The sequence below is a fragment of the Ixodes scapularis genome, unplaced genomic scaffold (assembly GCF_016920785.2).
Source record: "Ixodes scapularis isolate PalLabHiFi unplaced genomic scaffold, ASM1692078v2 PGA_scaffold6__148_contigs__length_123643588, whole genome shotgun sequence".
Classification (NCBI taxonomy): domain Eukaryota; kingdom Metazoa; phylum Arthropoda; class Arachnida; order Ixodida; family Ixodidae; genus Ixodes; species Ixodes scapularis.
In genome coordinates this window covers 104,233,628-104,252,648 of record NW_024609881.1, presented here as the reverse complement: position 1 = coordinate 104,252,648, position 19,021 = coordinate 104,233,628, and the positions used below count along the sequence as shown (strand labels likewise).

At 45.5% G+C, this 19,021-nt stretch overlaps 1 protein-coding gene across 1 annotated transcript in view; it reads right to left on the bottom strand.

The window, feature by feature from the left end:
• LOC8027032 (rho GTPase-activating protein 44) overlaps positions 1 to 19,021 on the bottom strand; it is a 110,253-nt gene that overhangs the window by 6,064 nt on the left and 85,168 nt on the right. Inside the window, exons 4-15 of the mRNA XM_040214559.2 lie at positions 17,885 to 17,996; positions 16,972 to 17,048; positions 16,010 to 16,178; positions 15,195 to 15,360; positions 9,912 to 10,039; positions 9,075 to 9,122; positions 8,836 to 8,899; positions 7,560 to 7,641; positions 6,656 to 6,736; positions 6,405 to 6,536; positions 5,242 to 5,321; positions 4,231 to 4,354 (exon numbers count right to left, since the gene is read on the bottom strand). Coding sequence (XP_040070493.1) covers positions 4,231 to 4,354; positions 5,242 to 5,321; positions 6,405 to 6,536; positions 6,656 to 6,736; positions 7,560 to 7,641; positions 8,836 to 8,899; positions 9,075 to 9,122; positions 9,912 to 10,039; positions 15,195 to 15,360; positions 16,010 to 16,178; positions 16,972 to 17,048; positions 17,885 to 17,996 — 1,263 coding nt within the window. The remainder of the gene's footprint in view (positions 1 to 4,230; positions 4,355 to 5,241; positions 5,322 to 6,404; positions 6,537 to 6,655; positions 6,737 to 7,559; positions 7,642 to 8,835; positions 8,900 to 9,074; positions 9,123 to 9,911; positions 10,040 to 15,194; positions 15,361 to 16,009; positions 16,179 to 16,971; positions 17,049 to 17,884; positions 17,997 to 19,021) is intronic.

Sequence of the window (19,021 nt, the reverse complement as noted above, 5' to 3'; positions counted from 1 at the left end):
TATGACTTTCACACAAAGTGCACCAAAATGATTTTTCAGGGCTTGAGCCGTGTTCTTCAAAGCAAACTAATTACTTTTGTAGAGTCACCGACAGAATGAGGCGATGCCCGACCTCCAGCACACGCCCGCTGCCTTTTACCATGCTTTGGCTGCGCACGCGAGCTCGAGGCTCAGGAGATGTTGAAGCATCATTGAAGGGAGGAAGCTCGGAGCGCAACAACTGAGGCTCCTCCCTGGTGTCGTAATACTGCCCAGTGACTGTAGCTGCTTTCTGTCGGAACTGCCAGACGACAATTCGGACATACTGAATGTTGGCATTGACATACTCAATGTAAAAACATTGGAATACTTCATGTAAAAACATTGGCTAAAACATTTGCAAAAACATTAGCATACTCAACACTTTCACAAATTTAAACGGCTGTCGCAGGGGCTCGACGTTCATAACGACGTTGGCTTACATCAATTTCCGAAGGGAAAAAAAAAGATTAGGAGCTATTTCTTTTTAGTCTTTCCATAAAAAGGGGGCACATAAAAAAGTAAAATATGCACAAGGCAGGTGCACAGATGCTCTTGTCCTCAAAGTTCTCGACAGTGGCCCTGAATGTTCCAGTGTAAACATGATTCACTAAACAATGAAAATATATATTTTTGTTTTCCATGGACAACATTCAGAGAGGTAGATCACTTGGGCACGGAAAATATTGAAAACCAGGATGCTTCACGAAACTGGTGCTTGACAGACAAAAGAACTCAATGTGGTTCCACTTCCAGATCAAACAAAGCCCGCTTTATTTCCGGTAATTATTGGTAATTTCCGTATCACGTGACACAATCTCGCAGTAAATGAAGGCCAAAATTTCCACTCATATCAAAAACGTTTGTGTGCAACCCTCAATTATAATCTGATAGATTCTCGACATGTTTAACTGGCTGTTACATCCAATGCCACCGGTCCCATTTGAAAACCCATTGGAACATCTGTATTAAATTCCTGCTCGCCGAATTTGCCTTCATGGCAGTTACATTTTAAACACTGCCACCTGTTTCACCCGTTTATGCCAGTTTAATTTTGTGTGGAGTTCGGAGTTCGAAATCAAGCACCGCGACACCACGCGCGGCGGGATCGTGGTGCGCATGTGTCGAGCTTTGCCGCCTCACACCAGTACACGTCCAACTTCTTTGATTTACACTGGTGCATGCGTTAAGCTTCACTGCTCTACACCGGTGCACGCGTCAAGCTTCTCTGCTTCACACCGACGTGCACGTCGAGCTTCACTGCTCTACACCAATGCGCGTCAAGCTTCTCTGCTTTACACACACGCGCGCGTCGAGCTTCACTGCTTTACACCGGTGCGTGTGCCAAGCTTCACTGCTTTGCACCAATGCGCTAGAAGCAGTGTTTGACGCGGCACGGCTGCTGAATTGGCTTGATGGGCTCGCAAATTTTCCTCACTCTAATAGGTCGACATACTTTAGCAGTCTATATATTTAATAAGTCATACTTAATAGGTTCACATACTTGAAAGAATGGTTTCAAAAAAGTTCATCTGAATTTGAATAAGTATGGTAGTTTTCGCATGCATAACATGATACAGCATATGGCACCTTTCATGACCACAAAGTTGTATTTGAACATTACTAATGCTCAAAATGTAAATGTAACTATCCCTTCATTTCATCAAAAAGACAGCAAGACTTGGCATAAAACTAGAAATTGTGCAGAGTGGTTACTGTACTGGAGGATATTGCATCTCGTCATCCCCACATTAGACATCCCTGAACATAACATGATATTGAATAATGGCAAAAAAAAACCCACAGCTTATAGGAAAAAAAAATGTCCTTCTCAACTTAAATTTGTGCACAAGGAACTATGGTAGTCATGCATATAAAGAATAAAAACAAAGAACTTCCTTGGATAGCACAACTTATTCAACCAGTGTTGAGATCTGGTACTTTGTGGTATTGGCATCAAAACAATGATGCATAGATAAAAAATAAAACTGCCTTTCACAACCAAAGATTTCAACAAGCAACTTCTGTAATGGGCACAATTCACAACTGAATCAAAAGATGATTTAAAAACACATTCAATAAATCATTCAATCATTTAACAACATGCCAACAAACTCTCGAAACACAGTAAGGGGACTACATCCTCAACAACAAAAAGAAACTTGTGACATTAAAATGGAAACACTTACGTGGCGCAAACTGCATTGGAAGATACCAAATCTACGACTCTACCCTAGTGTATAAACTCAGATGCAAACCTTACTGCTAATGGACAATCTGATAGATACAGAAGGTAGAACCCAAACGAGAATTCACTTTCCAGTAACAGACACTCCTTTCTGGATTATTCTAGTTATAAACACCCAATGCTTCGAACAAACAGAAAATCCCTCGTGGCAAATGCGGACGCTGCACATGCACGAAATCCGGTCATGTGAGGCGACAACTGCTGGTTTGTGTGCAACAGAAAGTCTGGTGCATACCCCTTCCAAATGCCCATGCACTTGTTAGCAAAGGTTTGAGAGGAAGAGATGCTATTCCACTCCACTTTGTAGTAAATTGCCATTAACTTCCTGCGGGGGTAAAAGGCAACTCCTTTTACAGGCTAAATGTAGCTAGCTGCACTGACGGTGCGATAGACCTAGTACAGCCTTTTTTTCTGCAGGCCCAGAACAGCTTTTAGGGGTTGACCTCTACACTGGTCTATTTCTGCCCCACAAGTCCAACATATCTGACACTTTTAAAGGGAACTGAATGCCCAGAAATAACTTTTTCAAGTGCCTGCATAGGACATGCATGTCAGGATAAAAACGTTCCTTTCCAAAAAATAAAACTTTTAGCACTTCCGTGCGATTTCAAGACATGTCTCTATTTCGGTGTTGATGTCGCGAAATATTTCAGAATCGCTCCTAACCCAAAATGAGTCTCGCAATGCAAACAATGTGCTTATCCCTTTGACAGTCAAGTTTTTTTCCCAAAAAATGCTTCCCAGTGGTCTGGTTTTGTTTTAAAAAAATATTGTGCAAAGAAAAAATAAATTCACAGGTTTTTTTATTATCTAAAGTGTCGGTGAGATAAATCCAGAAAACTAAATAGAATGAATGTACCGTTTTCTGCGCTCTGCTTGGTCTGCCGTAATGCATTCCTGGCTGAAGGATTATCTGAATGTCTTGGCAATGCTGTAAACTTGTGTCTTATACTATGCAATGATTTGCTTAGGCGACTTTTCGGCACGAAGCGATTCAAGTATTGCTGCCTTCCGGTTGTACTCCCTGCTCCTTTTCGAGCAAGTCGCAAATCGTCTATCGTGTGATGGTCCGCTGTCGAATCACGTGGCCACGGGAGCGGAATACGGCCGGTTAGCCTGCTATCTTGTTGAGAGACAAAGTCTGGAAAAAGTCCGGCTGTATCTCGACGGCCCTGCAGTGGGAGCACGTACAGTGCTTTCGAGCTGTTCGGGTTTAGGAGCACCAAATGGAACCACTAAAGTTGATTTACAGAGCTTCTCCATTGGTTGGTACGCTTTCATCCTCTCAATTCATTCCGAGAAGCAAATAGAAGTTTGAATCTACTACCGCCAGAGCAGCCGACACGAGAAGCAACCATCTCATGCGTACAACATGTGCAGAGTATAATTTCAAACTATAAATGGCCCCAGCAAAGTGAAATACCAGGAGAATGTAACATTTATAGTTAACCAAAGACCTAAGAAATAGCAACGACCCCGGCGGTACAAGCACCTTAACACTTAGGAGGCTATTTCAAAATGTGTAATTGGCCCCGCACATGTCCAAAAATGACTGTCAAAGGGTTAAAAACATTTTTTTTTTGTCTTGTTAATATTTATATTGTGTTTTTCGAGGTACCTCGACAAACATTTTTTTTGAGGTTCAGTGTCCCTTAACGAACAACCGACGTAACCCTCAAGCAGAAAGAACCCCTCTATAGTCAGACGCAACACAAGAAAAACAGTGCAGGGAGGAAAAGGGCATGCACGAGGAGAAGCAGTCGTGGAAAGAAGGTCGCCCCTCTCCACTTCAGCTTTCCCAGTTTCCGTCCTTTTCCCCCTTGCACCGTCTTTCTTACGTTGCATCCGACTATAGCATGCCTGCCCCACAAGGCCAGAGTCACTCGAGAGAGGAAGGACAGGGTGCAGACGACTCAGTCCTCTCCCCGGCAAGAAGAACGGAGCACAATCCGGCGTGACCCTACCCTGACGAGTGGTCGTCGACGTCGCCGTTGGTGGTTGCCTCGTGGTTCAAGTGTCCGCCGGACGCCGGCGCGTCGCCAAACGTCCGCACGTTGGACGGTGGCGAGGAGCTCGTGAATTCCTCCTCTGAAAACAAGAGTCCCCAATCACCGACGCGACGCCACATCCCCTGCCGACAAAAAGCAGACGGGGCCATCCCATGACGATCGTTTCTTTCGCGTTGTTTCCCCTAGGGCCTCTAAAGCTGCAGTCACATTGCCCATACATTATACAGAAGCACGACGTTCGCTGCAGGCACGACGACCGAACCGTCTGCACGTTTAAAACGTGCTCGCTTCGTACATTTGTATTCTTTGAACGTGCCTGCAGACGGTTCTTGTGACGGTGCAGGACTGTCACGCGAGGAAGAAAGACGCCTCGGAGAGCGTCTACAGCCCGTCTTTTGTACGACGCAGTAGCAGTGTGTTTGCAGCTTAAATAAGCCGCACATTAGTGTCAGCGCTCCATTCCCTCATTATCATGTTGAAAACCACCATATCGGTGCCTAGTGTGGAGCATGTGCAACCGGTATTACCGTAAAACCCCCCAATGTTTGCGAGCCCCCAATTTTCGAGGATTTCGCGACTTGGAAAATTTGCAAACACTGGGCGTTGTCTAGAGAGGCGCATTCACAGCCTTTAAAATTCGTGAAACTCGACAGTCTCAAACGTGACCCCGCTGCCTGATCCGCAAAACATCGGGGCTGCAGAAATGGAAGGGTTGTCTACAGCGGTTACGGTTAGAAAATATAGCTTCTCGAGCGTTAAACACGACGACGGGGAGCTCGGGCGACGCAAAGTTTCGACGTCGCAGACTGCTTTGACGCTTCTGTAGTAAGATAAGGCGTTTTCTGCGGCATCAGATGAAGCTCCAGATAACTGGCAACGACGATTTGAGGCGACAAGATGGCTGAATCGGCGTTACTCTGAGGCGTAGCGTAGCTTAGTGGCCTTGACGTCCGTTATTATACTCACCTCCGGGGAAGAACCAGTCGGCGTAGTTCACCAGCGTGTCTACGATTGAGCTGTGCATGTTGGCAAGAGTCATGTTTACTCTGTAAAAATATAAACAAAAAACAAAAAATGAGAACAAGTTTATTTTTTGTTTGGTATTTTTGGCATGCATACTAAACGAAAAACCAACAAATGTTTGCTGGCCCGGCCTACAGGATCAACAGTAGTTGAATTTACCAGAAATTACCATATTTCCCGGTTTTTATGCAGTAGGTGTAACAAACATTCCCACACATTGATCAAATTTTCGAGCAACACCATCACAGGTTTCTTCATACCCCGAAATCTCTTCCGCAAGGTTCTAATACACAGAAAGCAACACTTGCAAAAACTTTTGGGAGTTAGTCCAAAATTATGCGACAATGACGTTGTGACAAAACATTTAGCAAAAAAGCTCAGTCCAATGCTTACGGTAACTTGACACTTTGTAAAACATAACAGTGATCTCACAACAACTGGAGCCACCGAGTACGCCAAAGTATTAAAATTTTGCAGCTGTTTCAGAACCACCGAAACTGATGGTTACAAAATGCTGGCCTTTGCTATGTAACTGAATTGAGCAAACAGACTGGCGTTCTTATTTTGAAGGCTATATTAGGGGCTATAAAAAACCTAGCAAAAACAAACACTGACCAATTAGTTGTCAGAAAGGCTATCCTAAGCTTACGACAACTAATTGACATCCTGGACATAACGATCGTTCACAAACTACTACCTAAAAGAGTTCAGTGGCAAGAAAGGGCCACAATTGGCGTAACAATTTGGTACAAAATGTTAGAGCAAATGTGTTGTAAAGTTAATCTAAAACACTGGTGCACTAGCTTTCTGTACAATTATTAAATAAGTTAGCACAACAATTTGGCACAAAACAATTGTGCAGTAATTTAGTGCAACAAATTCGTGCAGCACACCCATGCAATAAACATGGTGCTGGCACAACATTTGGGTGTAAAATATAGGTGCATTAATTTGGTGAAAAACGCTGCTTCAACAAAATGGTGCAAATCCATCTGTGCAACAAGTTTGTCTGACACCTTTGTGCAAAATGTTGCTTCAACAAACGGGAGCAAAACCTTCGGTGCAACCAACTGGAGCAAAAAAAAACAGTGCAAACCGCCACGCACCCCATCAGCTGGGACTGGTTCTCTTCCCGTGCCCACACGAGGTTGGGGGCAATCACTATGGCAATGTTCTGGGAGCTCATTTTGTTGCGCTCCTGGTTGGTCGCCAGCCGCGCCAGGAACTTGACGACGTACCTGCGAGAAGTGAACGAAGCTCCTTTACACTCGGGCAACAGAAAAGGAGAGAAGCAACTGGGGCGAGCAATGAGCGGCCCTTTAAAAAATGTGCGGAAGTAGCATGGTCGTGAGAAAACCTGAGGTTGTCGTGGTTCGGCTGCGGAAGGTTGTTCACCACCTGCCACAGAGCCTGCAGCCTCGTGTTGAGGTCGGGAATGCTGCACGAGAAGTGAATCAAAGGAAGAAATTTAGAGTGTTCCTTCGCTAGCTGATCAGCAAAGAAAAGGACAGCATTTACTCATGCACCGAGCCAGCCAAGCTGATTTAAAAACAAAGCTTTTTTGTACAAAGCATGATGGCACTTGAAGCTGGGAAGAACTTGAAGAGAGACCTTCAGAAAGCCTCCGAGTTGACATCGACATTTCACTAAGAGATTTAGCTAAGTCTCTCGATGAACAACTTATTTAAGAGACTTACACAAGTTTCCTAGAGAAAGGCTTATTTAAGAGACAAAGTAAATTCTCTCAGTGAACAACCTAGTGAAGAGACCGAGGCAAGTCTCACAGGGAATCGTTTAGTTATGAGGTTGAGCTAAGTCTATTGGTCAACGACTTAGGAAACTTGGGTAAAAAAAAACTTCAGCCGAGTCTCTCAGCGAAACATTGACAGCCACTCTGGGGAGGTTCAATCTTGTAAAGCTTGGGGTAACACAAGGTCTGCCTCCTTTGTTGTATGAAATAATCATCCCAACAATACATGTGTTTGTTTATTTTATGGCCCAGAAAGAGTCAATATCTTAGATTTCTATGAGAAATAAGTTGATTACAGAAATGAGTTGAAGGAAACAAGCAAGTCCTGTATGTGGCTTCCACCTATCTTATGTCTCTTAGTATTCCACTAAGGGATATCATCCCCAAACAATGCCAGTATATGCTCCTCCAGTTGACGATAGATTCTTTTCATAACATCCTTTAAAAACCTAACCCCAAGATAGTCGAAGTTAAAGTGGTAAGGTTCGGGCAACATGACAGATTGACATACCTCGCTGCTTTCATCCAGTCTTCATAAAGGGAAAACGTCATGAGAGGTTCCGGAAGCTCCCGAAGGTATTGCTTCAGGATACCTAAATGGCAAAAGAAAATTATCTAGCACAATACAATTTCCGCACAGACATAGTCTTCAGGAAACTACCCGTCAAGCAGGGCATCAGCAGATTACCTATAATAGTTTTCCCATTTCAGTTGTCCCACATCTTGCTAAAATAAAGTGTATTAGTAGCAAGTACAGTGTGCTCAACTGTTAAACATAACACGGGAGCGGTGGCTGAAACTGATACCAGAGCTGTCTAGCGATTAAATCAATGATGCGGCAGAGAATAAGCCGGCTCTTCTTGGGATTGTCGCCACTCCCCGATAATTACAATTATCGCAAGACCTCCTTGTTCCTTTCTTTATCACCCATGCTTTAAATTTTTACTTGCTTTTTCTTTTTTTGTTTTTTCCAGTCTGTTTAGTCACATCTACGCATTTACCATGCCGGGCTACCATATCTCGGTGATCTTGCAGTTTCTCTAATAAAGGCCACCTTCTTTAAACAACAACAAAAAAAAAAAATCAAAAAGCGTTTTTTTTATCACCGAGTCACGCATCGGTGATTGTTTCGGAGCTGGGAGTGTAACTCCAGAAAACAGCAGCTGCATAAGCTTTCAGAGTGAGCTGGTAGATGGTGCACGCAGTCTCTCCGGCCATTGCTCCCGCGTTATGTTTAACAGTTGAGTACACTGTACATCAGCTCCAAGGAATAGCAATGAAGCAACTCAACATAACTTAGGCTGAGTACCTGACCTCACCATCGCACACTGCTTTCAACATTAGTGTGCTCACAGATGAACTTCTATAAGACCTTAGCTTGTATAAAATAACACAGATAAAGCATAGCCTTTCTGCAGAGTTTGATAAACAAATCAGAAGCACAGTTGCAAGTGCACTGCCTTCAGTGGTGCTTTGGCCACACATGAGGTCTCATCATGGAAAATGAGCCTACAAAGAGGCATATACTCAATGAACAGAGGTGGCTCACATAGATATGAACAACACATAACGATCGGGCCATAGTGTAAAAACCTTAACTTGCTAGTCTGTGTACAGCTAAGCAGGGTTGCCAACATAAAGCAATGGAGCCACCCCAAAAACGCACCCATACACCATTTTGCCGAAATGCCCCTAAATAATAAATGGAAGCAAATGGATTAGATAAAAAAAAAAAAAACACGACTCGCATATTAACAAAGAAAAGGTGCAAAGGATCTAGAACTCACTTGCAATTGTATGAGGATCCCTTTCAAATTCGCTCAAGTCAACAATGCCTGCATTGAATGCACTCTGAAATAGATGGCAGAAAATAGGAAGCTGTAGCACCATCAAGCAATGACGGTATAATAGTGGTTTGGGGCAACACTAAGCAGTAGAGCAGTGGTTTTATGGGAGCAGAGTAGACATTTTTAAACAACCAGATTTTGTTGGGAAATAAATGAGAGAGAGAAAAACAGTGCATCACCTTGAGCTTCTTAACCTTGGAGACACTGCCTGTTATCCTGAACAGACCCTGAAGAAAAAAGGGAGGATCATGCAATCAATTGACCAATACATCCATATTTGTCCTACTGAAGAAAGACAACCGCTTATCAAGGAAACTCAGCAATAAAATGAGGGGTATCGATCATAAAATTAATCTCATGATCTCTGACAAAAACTATACAAGAACTTAATGCCATGAAATTGTGGAATGTTCTTCCTGCCTGTTTTCAAGCTTTTGTGAAAACTAAAGCTTCAAAACAGGTTTAATTGCTTTGTCACATGAAACATTTTTCGGTTTTGAGGGACGGCATTTAATTTCTAGAATTTTGTTGGCAATAATGGGATCGCACACTGTTTAGAAGCGAGTTGTGCTATCGGTCAATTGAACAAGGCACTTATCCACTTCATGTATGGGACGTTTAGGTGAAATCTCACGAATCACTCTCTTGAAACTCAACTTTCAGTTTTCCAGTAAAACAAATTTTACACTTCCACTCGACACCAAATTTTCTGCACAACATCGTCGAAGATAGCATAGTATTCCGCAGTGCTTTAATGCTGTCAAGGTTGTCTGCAGAAAAGTGTGGCTTCATCCAGAGTCTCCTTCGCAAGAGAGAGCTTACGAATAAGACGCAAGATGGAGCCATGCAAAGAAGTGTGAGGCCGAAGCACAGTGGAAGCTATGCTGGCCTTGACAACATAGCACTAAAATGCTGACGCCAGGTATAGGTACATAGCCCTAAACGAGCTAAGGCCCTAAGGCTGCCATTCAGATCAACTCGAGCATTTTTCCAAGGCCAGGGGTGGGCACACGCACCTCCTCGTCCATGCCGTAGGTGAGGAGGCAGCAGGCACACTTCTCCACGACCAAGGCTATGCGCCGCCCCGTCACCCTCAAGTGTTCCTCCAGGGAAAACCCGAACACGGGCTTCTGAGGAGAATTGCCTGCACAAGGGGAGAAGGCGGGGTGAAGACAGGAAAGCAGCTACCATTCGCCGCAGGAAACACACCCTGCCAAAGGACTTCAGTTACGAGACGATTGGACAGTGACTAAACAAAATGTAGCATTCCTCGAACTCATATATTTGCGCTGTCCATCCAACGTAGAGAGCTGCCAGTCTGACTCGAGGAGATGTCCAAGTTATGTTAAGTGTTCAAAAGTGGGAGGTGTCTCGAGTTAGGGAGGCGGCCAAATTAAGGAAGTGTGTGACTTGAGAAAGTATCAAAGTAGAGGAAGTGTCCTGATTAGGTAAGTGACAGATGCACAATACTAAGATTACAGTTCATGTTCAACATCCCCGGACGGTTTAAGCAAATGCTCATTTTTGTCTCACAGATATATCGCTGCTTTAGTTGCACGGTGCAAGAGGCGTACAGGATGGGTCATTCCACGCCAAATGATCCAGGCCTAAATTCAACCCTCACAGATTTGATATAAGAAATTTTATGCGTCATTAGTGACGCAAAAGTAGTGCTCCCAATATATTTCGGTTATAACTTTATTTTTTTGTCTTTGATGACGTTTTGAATTTTGCAGAAAACGGGCCTCAAGGGGTCAAGTATATAATCTTTTTCCAGAAAGGTTTGAGATGATTGATACTTTAAAATAAACACTGTTCTTAATAGTTCAATATATTCTTCTAAATTATCCAATAGGTTTTGTGACACATTTCCGAGTGTTATTGAGAGTGCCGATGTATTAAAAAGGCAAGGGACTTCTGCATCATCAGTTACACATACAACTTTTTTAGGCTGAATCCGTGACGGTCTGGATTGTCTGGTGTAAAATAACCCAGATACCTTAAAAAAAATTCTTTATTGAGTTTTCCTTTTTTGAGTCCTTGAGACACCAGTAGATATTCTGCAAAAGAATCACGTGCAACACCCATTTTTAGATGACATTCTAAACAAATCCCTCTAGGGGGGACACTGGCCTAAACGTCCAAATTATTTTCAAGAGAGTGCAATTTTCGAATTTTACATTTTAGGTTCCACTAACTAATAATGCACCCTTCCAGAAAATTTCCGAAAGCATATACTGAACATTTACGTCAATACAAAATATTTTCGACAGGACGGCAACGTGCGTTGCATTCCAGGGCTATTTTGGTGAGCCATCAGCCAACTGTCATTGATGTATGGATGAACTCTTGATCGGAGACCCTCAAGAAGGTGACCAATAAAGTCACGAAGAAGTTTCCAAATGATTACGCAAGTGCGTCGAAGGTTAATGCCCCAAAAGATCAGGCGATGTAGAAAAGAGGTTTTTAGCAGCCTCCTGCACTCTTGCCCTACTGATAAAGAGCCCCAGCATCAGGCCTGTCTTCAAGGAGAAGATTCATGGTGCCATCACAACCACCACGCATCCCTGGAGGCAACAGGAAAGCCACAGTCGCACAGCCCTGCCTGCTCTAGGGGAGTTGCAAGGGAGTTGGTTCCTGTGTACAAACATTTACCCTGGCAAGACCTTCTCGAGAGACGTGTCAGAATGAAGACTCAGAATATGAACGAGTCATTCAATGCTCTGGTGTGTTTCAAGAATGTAAAGTCGGAAGACAGACTTCGTGTCTCAATGAATGGTAGAAATGACCGTTCTACTCTAAGTGCTAGAGTTCAACTTGGGCTTTAAAGAAGCACTGAAGCGGTTTCTGAGATCGCCATTTTATGGCGGTAACGAGACCTTTGCACCAAGGGCACCCCAAAAATCTAAAACTTGCAGTCACAAATAGCCTTTCCTTCCTTGTTAAAAAAAATGTTTAAAAGTCGCGGACACGCCCTCTGTCAGGGCAAATTTCCCGAGTGAAGCGGTCGGCAAAGGTGCGAGCATGCGGACGGATCAGCGGAGTGGTCCAGCTGCCATTGCCTTCGTCGAACTACGTTTCAGCAGGTGTTTGTGCGTAAACGTCATGGACATTCCTAATCCGACGCCTTTAGAATTAGGAACCCCTTGGCAGACAAGGCAGTTTATACTCCAACGTGGGCGAACGCAACGCCAGCCGGCGCAAAACGACGTAGCAACCGCGTCGTCTCGTGCAGCTTATTTCCATTTCTCGGTCGATACAAATCGTCTGATCGGCGTGTGTGGTTCGGTTCGTCTGTGGCATGTGGTCATGCCTTGAAGCAGCGACTAGGGGCAGTGATTACCAGTTCGAAAAAAAAAAAAAAGAAAATGATGGGGATAACGAGTGCACACCAGCGTTCATTTTCTCCGAAATGCTACATAAATGTCGAGGGGACAAACAAAAAATCTCAACATCACGTCCGTCGAAGCTAGCCGCTTGGCAGGTTCGCTGGAGTCTCGTCAAATCGACTCCGGTGAATCCGCCGAGATACTTTGATGGAAGCAATGCACTCGATATTCCACAGTGACCTCTTTCTGACAGAGGGCCAGTGTGCTATCATCGTAGCTAGCCTTTCACGCTGACTTGAGAAACTAGCATGGAAGATAGCGTACAATGTCTAAATTATGCAATGTATTACATACCAAATTTTAGCACACTTTACAGAGCCCAAACAAACAATACACAATTCAGCCCCCATATTCACTGCCCTACCGCTACTATCGTTTACAAAGTGAGACGCCCCAGTTAAAAATTACTGGCCAGCTAAATAGCAGATGTTTCCCTGTAGATTCAGCGGCGTTTGTTGTTTCGATCGAGAATGGCCTTCGGAGCGTTGTCGAGCTTCCAGCTGGCACAATGTGCAAGCGAGACCGGAGCATTAGGCCTATCAAGCTTCTCGAGAGTAGCGCATCCTCGGAGCAGCCCACGTTTACGCACACACTCGCCCAGTCGCCCGCACAAACGTTAAATATGCACACCAACACAGAAAAACGATAACAGCGCACGACACACGGCAAGAACAGCAGGTTCAGATCGCAGAAATGAGCGTCTCGCACACTACGACTCGCCCCGACATCCAGATTCCCAAATGGGGCCCTTGTGCCAAGGCTCCTGGGAAAGCCACCGTCGTCAGTGTGCGGGGTGCGCGGTTTGCTTTTATGTCGTGAGCGCCACTATGCCGACACCCGCTGGGCTATACTGCCAATGCAATCGGGCGTGTGCACTCGTCGACATTACGACGCACGACGCCAACTAGTGGAGTGCGATAAGGACGAACCGCGACGACCCGCCGCGGCTATGTGGCGTAAGCTACCGCCCGTTATAAAGAATACGATCGATATCCATAAATCCATTTATCCATCCGACAGAGTCGGGCTGACACCCCCCTGGGTACGGCGAAAAGTGAGAAAAAATATAGTTTACTGGTTTCAAAGCGAAATTTCAGTATTACGCCTTTTGCACCATTAACATTTTGCATCTTTGTTAAAATGCAATGCAGACATGCTCAAAACTAGGAATGATGATAACTATCGTAATCTTCATTGTTCCGAAAAAAAAAAAAATAGAATGCGAGAGAAAAAGAGTTTGCATGATTTTTACTGCCGCGAGATCAGTAGGCAATATTGTAATTTGGAATTAAATATCGGAGGTCGGCATTTTAGGTTGCCCTCTCTCACCCTCATCCTCACAGCCACACTCACCTAAGCCCCTCACTCACGCTCACAGCTACTCACCCCCAGCCCCTCACTCACCCTCACAGCTACTCACCTTCAGCCCCTCACTCACCCTCACAGCTACTCACCTTCAGCCCCTCACTCATCCTCAACACACAGTCACACTCACCTTCAGCCCCTCATTCGCCCTCATAATCACACTCCCCCTCAGCTCTTAACTCACCCTCACTGAACCTCACGGCCCTCACGCACTCATGGCCCTCATGCACTCACCGGCCTCACAGCCCTCACACAGCTCTCACGACCTTCACTCACCCTCACACTGAAGAATTTTCCTGGGTCAGAAACTCACTCACCCTCACCTCACGTGTGAAGATGTGGGTGAGCGAGGGTGACTGAGGGCCCTCATGAGTGAGGTTGGCCGAGGTATGCTAGATATGGATGTTAACTGGCACCCATTACACAATATAACACCAAAAAAAGCTTTTTTTGCAAAAAGCATTTTACTGCACTTTAAAGGGCTTTGAGGGGTATCTATTCGAGATGGCAGCACTTTGACAAATATGTGCAATCCAAGTCTCAAAAGCAAAGCAGAAAATGCATAGCCACTATAGCAACATAGCAGAAGGCACATGGAATAGTCTTCCAAGTGGCCCACAAAAAGAGGACGCTGCAGGAAATCCTAAAGAGACTAGAGGGAGTCTCCTGGGGCATTTTAGAAGATGCAGATTCTGAGGAATTAATAAAGTATGGGGTCTCTCTCTTTAAGTTCATATTTCTCAGTTTCAGTTTTTTGCAACAAACTTTGCAAGAGGGAATCTTTTGCTCAATGGTAAAAGTATTCCTATGCTTTGTTCCAGATGTTTAGGAACTAAAATTTAGTGGCAAATGGGGCTGTCCACTTTGTTCGGCATTAAGTTAAACTCACAGTGAAGAAAAAGTGATGTATTGACGAATCGATATACAAAGAAAATGCTCCTCATTTATGGGGGTAGTTCCACTTTTCTAAATATTTACATTTTCTTAATATGAACTATATAGCCTGATGTCCTACACTCTCTACATTGTATTTGAGCAATAAAATTGTGGTTTATTGGCTTAATTTGTATACTATAAATTCCTTAGGGAAGAGTGCAGCAGCTTCATACACAAATGTCTAGCTTCTAAAAATATGTTCCTGGATAGGTCAAAGTTAGCACACTACCCTACTCCCTCATCTGATCCTCAATATCACTGCAAACATCATTCCAATCATACGAGTAATTAAAAAAAATAACTTTTAAGCCAGTGTTTCCCCTTAAAGGCCGACGACCCGTTCGCGCTTTCCACTATTTCCTCGCTTCCTCCTCCGCCCCTTTCTGCCCTGTCCACCGTTGCCTGTTTCCTCCTCCCCCATGGTGAGGAGGATCTTCTGCCATGCAGAATCTCAAGTCTGGTCACCGGCCTTTAAGGAACAACCGGCTCATAAAAGACTGTGCGCAAAGACAAGTGACATCGTCGAGGAATCTCAAAACAAAACCGTACAATCAAGGCGTCGATTCCTTCCAGTTCCCGGCAGGGCAAAGAAAGTCGAAAGACGCTTACCAATGAGGCGCCAGAGCGCAGGCAGGGTGGCGTCGATCTCGGCCAGTGCCCTCCGGTGGTGGTCCCCCTGCAGCTGGTACCATTGCACCAGAAGGTGGGCAAACTCGGGCTCCCGCCCTATCAGACTGAACATCTCCGCTGCTAGGGCATCCCGACACTGCTCCACCTGACGGGAAGCCAAAGGAAAGAAGGGACGTCCACGACGGTATGCCGCAAGTTAAACACAACGACAGGCCCCCAAAACCCGTACAACTAGCCATGCCTTGTTAATACACTCCAAAACTCGTACAACTAGTCATGCCCCGTTACTACGGACCCCGTAAATATGGATGCCACACCATACGGACACCGTTTTCGGGAACATACTGGGAAAATATGTGCGTTTCTGTCCATCGTAACGAGACATCACAGCGTAATGCCTGAAACGCATCCGAGACCGGTGCGTCTACGGGGTCCTCAAAAGCGAGTTGTCTCTCGATTCCTGCCCCGACGACGTCGTGGAAGTGCAGACCTATTTCGCACCACAATTCTGGCGTCCCGCCACAGGTTGCTCTCCGGCTCCACGGTAACTTCGCCAGCCGAGAGTCTGGACGACGCGACGACGGCGACGTTTGGATTTGCTCATACTTTTCAGTCGTCCGTCATGACATTGTCTGCAGCCAACCACCGAGATCGCAACGTCCGTGTGACACCGCCTTTGCCACCTCTGGACAGCTTTTGACACACGGGCTGCATGGGACGCTAGACGCTCCAGTCGTGAATGCGTTCCAGGCACTGTAGTGGAACGGGGGAAAGGAAAAACGACGACGACGCACCTTGCTGGTCGCGTCTTCGGCCTCTTCCCGGAGACCCTCCGTCTTGGAGGTGACCGCTGTTCCGGCCCCGGAGGGGGAGCTGCCCGAGGTGGAGCTCGCACCGCCGCCAGAGTTGTTGGTCGTCGTGTTCCCGCCGCTCTGCTGGGCGTGCTTTAGGGCCGTGTGGTACCTAAGTGGGCGACGGCAGATGTGTTCACTAAAGTTTATTTCATGTTCTTGAGTTTATTAAAGGGGTGCTAAGTCCTCTCCTCCCCCCCCTCTCCACCCCCAAAAAAAAGAACATTCTCATTAAGCCTTTTTAGTTTACCTCGTATGCCCCATTTTACCATAAAAAAAAAAAGTGAAACAAATTACAGCAATATTTTTGTTGTGAAAAACATCCTGAGTTAGGAGCGACTGCAAGACATGCTTCTATTCCGAGGGGTCGATCCTGAAACAGAAGCATTGTTTGGAATTGCTCAAACAAGTTGCACGACATGACTATTGCGCCAAATATTTCATTCTGATATTTTTCCAGGGAAACTTTATTTTGCGATGTGAAGTCCACGGATTTCAAAAATATTTGTTCGGGCGTTTGTAGAGGGTGCTAGTGTGGCGACCGAGTTCTGTCTAAATGATGGCGCCCCCTTTGGGTGGCGATTGTATTTATAAACGTCGGGCAGAATGAATGGGGGGGGGGAGCTTTTTTTCGACCGGTACATTTGGCTGGTGGGCTTCCTCGATCTCGGCCGCCCCGGCCACTTGCACCCGAGCCCCACTCTGTCGGGATTCGCGCCTCGCCACTACACAACCATTTCAGAATTCAGCGTTCCTTCAACAAATCTGTCCACTCTGCATTCTTTGTCAAAGCAGCAGAGATCTGAAGACAGACTAGATGGCTGGTAATCCCCGCATTCAGTCTTCTACGAGATACATTGCAGATATTTTCTGGCAGTTGCAATTTCGTGCTGGAGGTCACCAACCTGTTCTTGGCGGCGTCCATGTCCAGCGTGAGCTTCGACAACTGCCTCCGCAGCTTGGAGATGTTCGGCAAGTCCGTCTGGAAAGAAAGGCGTGTCAAAGCTCAAGTGAAACGCCCAAACTCGAAACAAAATTAACGCCCAGCACTAACTAAGTAAATGCAAGGATGCACATAGCAGAGTGCGGCACACTGTTATGATCTGGCTACAGAGGCAACAAACTAGAGGAGGGAAAACTTGAACGGTCAAGGAGGAGCAAAGTGAAGAAAGAGGAAGTTGATGAATGGGCTCGAGAGGAGAAGGCCAGAGGTAAGCTCGCTTCAGAACAAGTCGGCAAAGCGCCGGTTCAAGAAATACGACCCTACCGCCACCCTCACAATGCTGGGGCAGGCAGAATATACAGCGAACTGGCTCCAGAGGCCAAAACAACACAACTCCCAAATTCCAGCCGGAAACCAGCAAGCCAAACTCTGTGCAAACGACTCGTATGTTTTTGCCGGTAAGTTTGATTTCTTTTATCGATGTGCGTGCACGAAAACTATAACAATGGGAATACATTGCTCGGGTACATAAAGAGCAACGAATGGCTCAACCCCTCGTTCGATAAAAATAAAATAAAAAAAGACCTGACACACACGCACTGCACCGCCCATAGTTGGGTCCAGTACTCGGTGTCAACTATTTCGGGCTGTGTTGTCGAGGCTACCGTAGCTTGTGCGGCGCTCCAACTCTGTCAAACCTCGTTGCGCGAGAGCATGCGAATGAGACGCAAGACGAGGAGGCAATGTGCTCTCGCCACAGTGCGGACAGTTCCAGCACCTTGCAAGCTACGCCAACCGTGACGGCGTGGCGCAAAATAGTTGATGCCAAGTGTAGGCACCCATCAGTTTTTTGGGACCAAACGCAACGGACTCACTTCGAGCAGGAGGTTCGTCGGCTGCAGGATCTGCTTGTCCGTTTCCCGCTCGTAGTTGAGCAGCTCCTGACCGAGCTTGCCCTGAAGGTTGGCACACTCGCACAAAACCGACCTGCAAGCAGAGAAAAGGAAATCCAAACAAAACCTTCCAGTGTGCAAAGCGCCGAAATAGAGCCTGAAGGACCGAGCAGTTCTAAGAGCAATGTTCTGTAATTGTAGCCTAGGAGGACGCTTTCACTCCCTACCATCATCGCAGCGTTGATACCACGAGACTGGCCACTGACGATGTTGAGCGACAGCGACGCATGCCCTCGCAAGAAGCGACAATGCTCGGTAAACCAAGTTTCTGCTCGTCCTGCTGGTTACACCGGGAAATGCGTCGGCTCAAAACTCCTCTCGTTTCTTTCGACTGATTGGCTACCAACCTTGCTTTGTAGCAGCAAAACTCAAAAAGAATTCGAAGGAAAAAAAAAATGGCTCAAGATGACTGATATAAACTACATTAAATGCCTTAAAACTTCCTGGAAAAGGCCCAAACACTTCTAAAAATGTGTGAGGGCCAGGGTTTTGAGGATATTTCATTCTTATATTTCTTACTTCCCATTTTAACGTGATAGCGTGAAGAAGCTTGTGTCGCAGAAAAGCCGATGCCGGCAAGACGGGAAAATCCTGATCGGTCGATAGGGTCATGACGTCGCAGCCACATGACCTCGCGTGATAATTTCAAATGACCCACAACGCTCACGTGAAACGTGACGTCACGTGTGGAATGAAAGTGATTAAAAAACATGACATGTAATGTAAATTAAAGGTTGCTGCATGTTTAAAATGATTTCACTTTATGAAGTTATTGATATGCCTAAAAGAAAAATCTGAAGAATTTTAGATGAGATTCGAACCCATGACCTTTCGTTTGCGAGCCAGACAAGCTACTGACTAGGCAAGGCACGCTTGCACAGTGAATGAAAAGGCGATGCAAACGGAGCCCGATAACACTATCGCGTATCACTCTTAAAGGCGAAGCTTAAGCGTCATCCAAGTTTTCGAATTCAATTCCCTGACCCCAGATTCCAGAGCTTCTTACAAAGTTTAACCACATTCTTCGCAACACCGCACACATTCTGCAGATGGGCACAT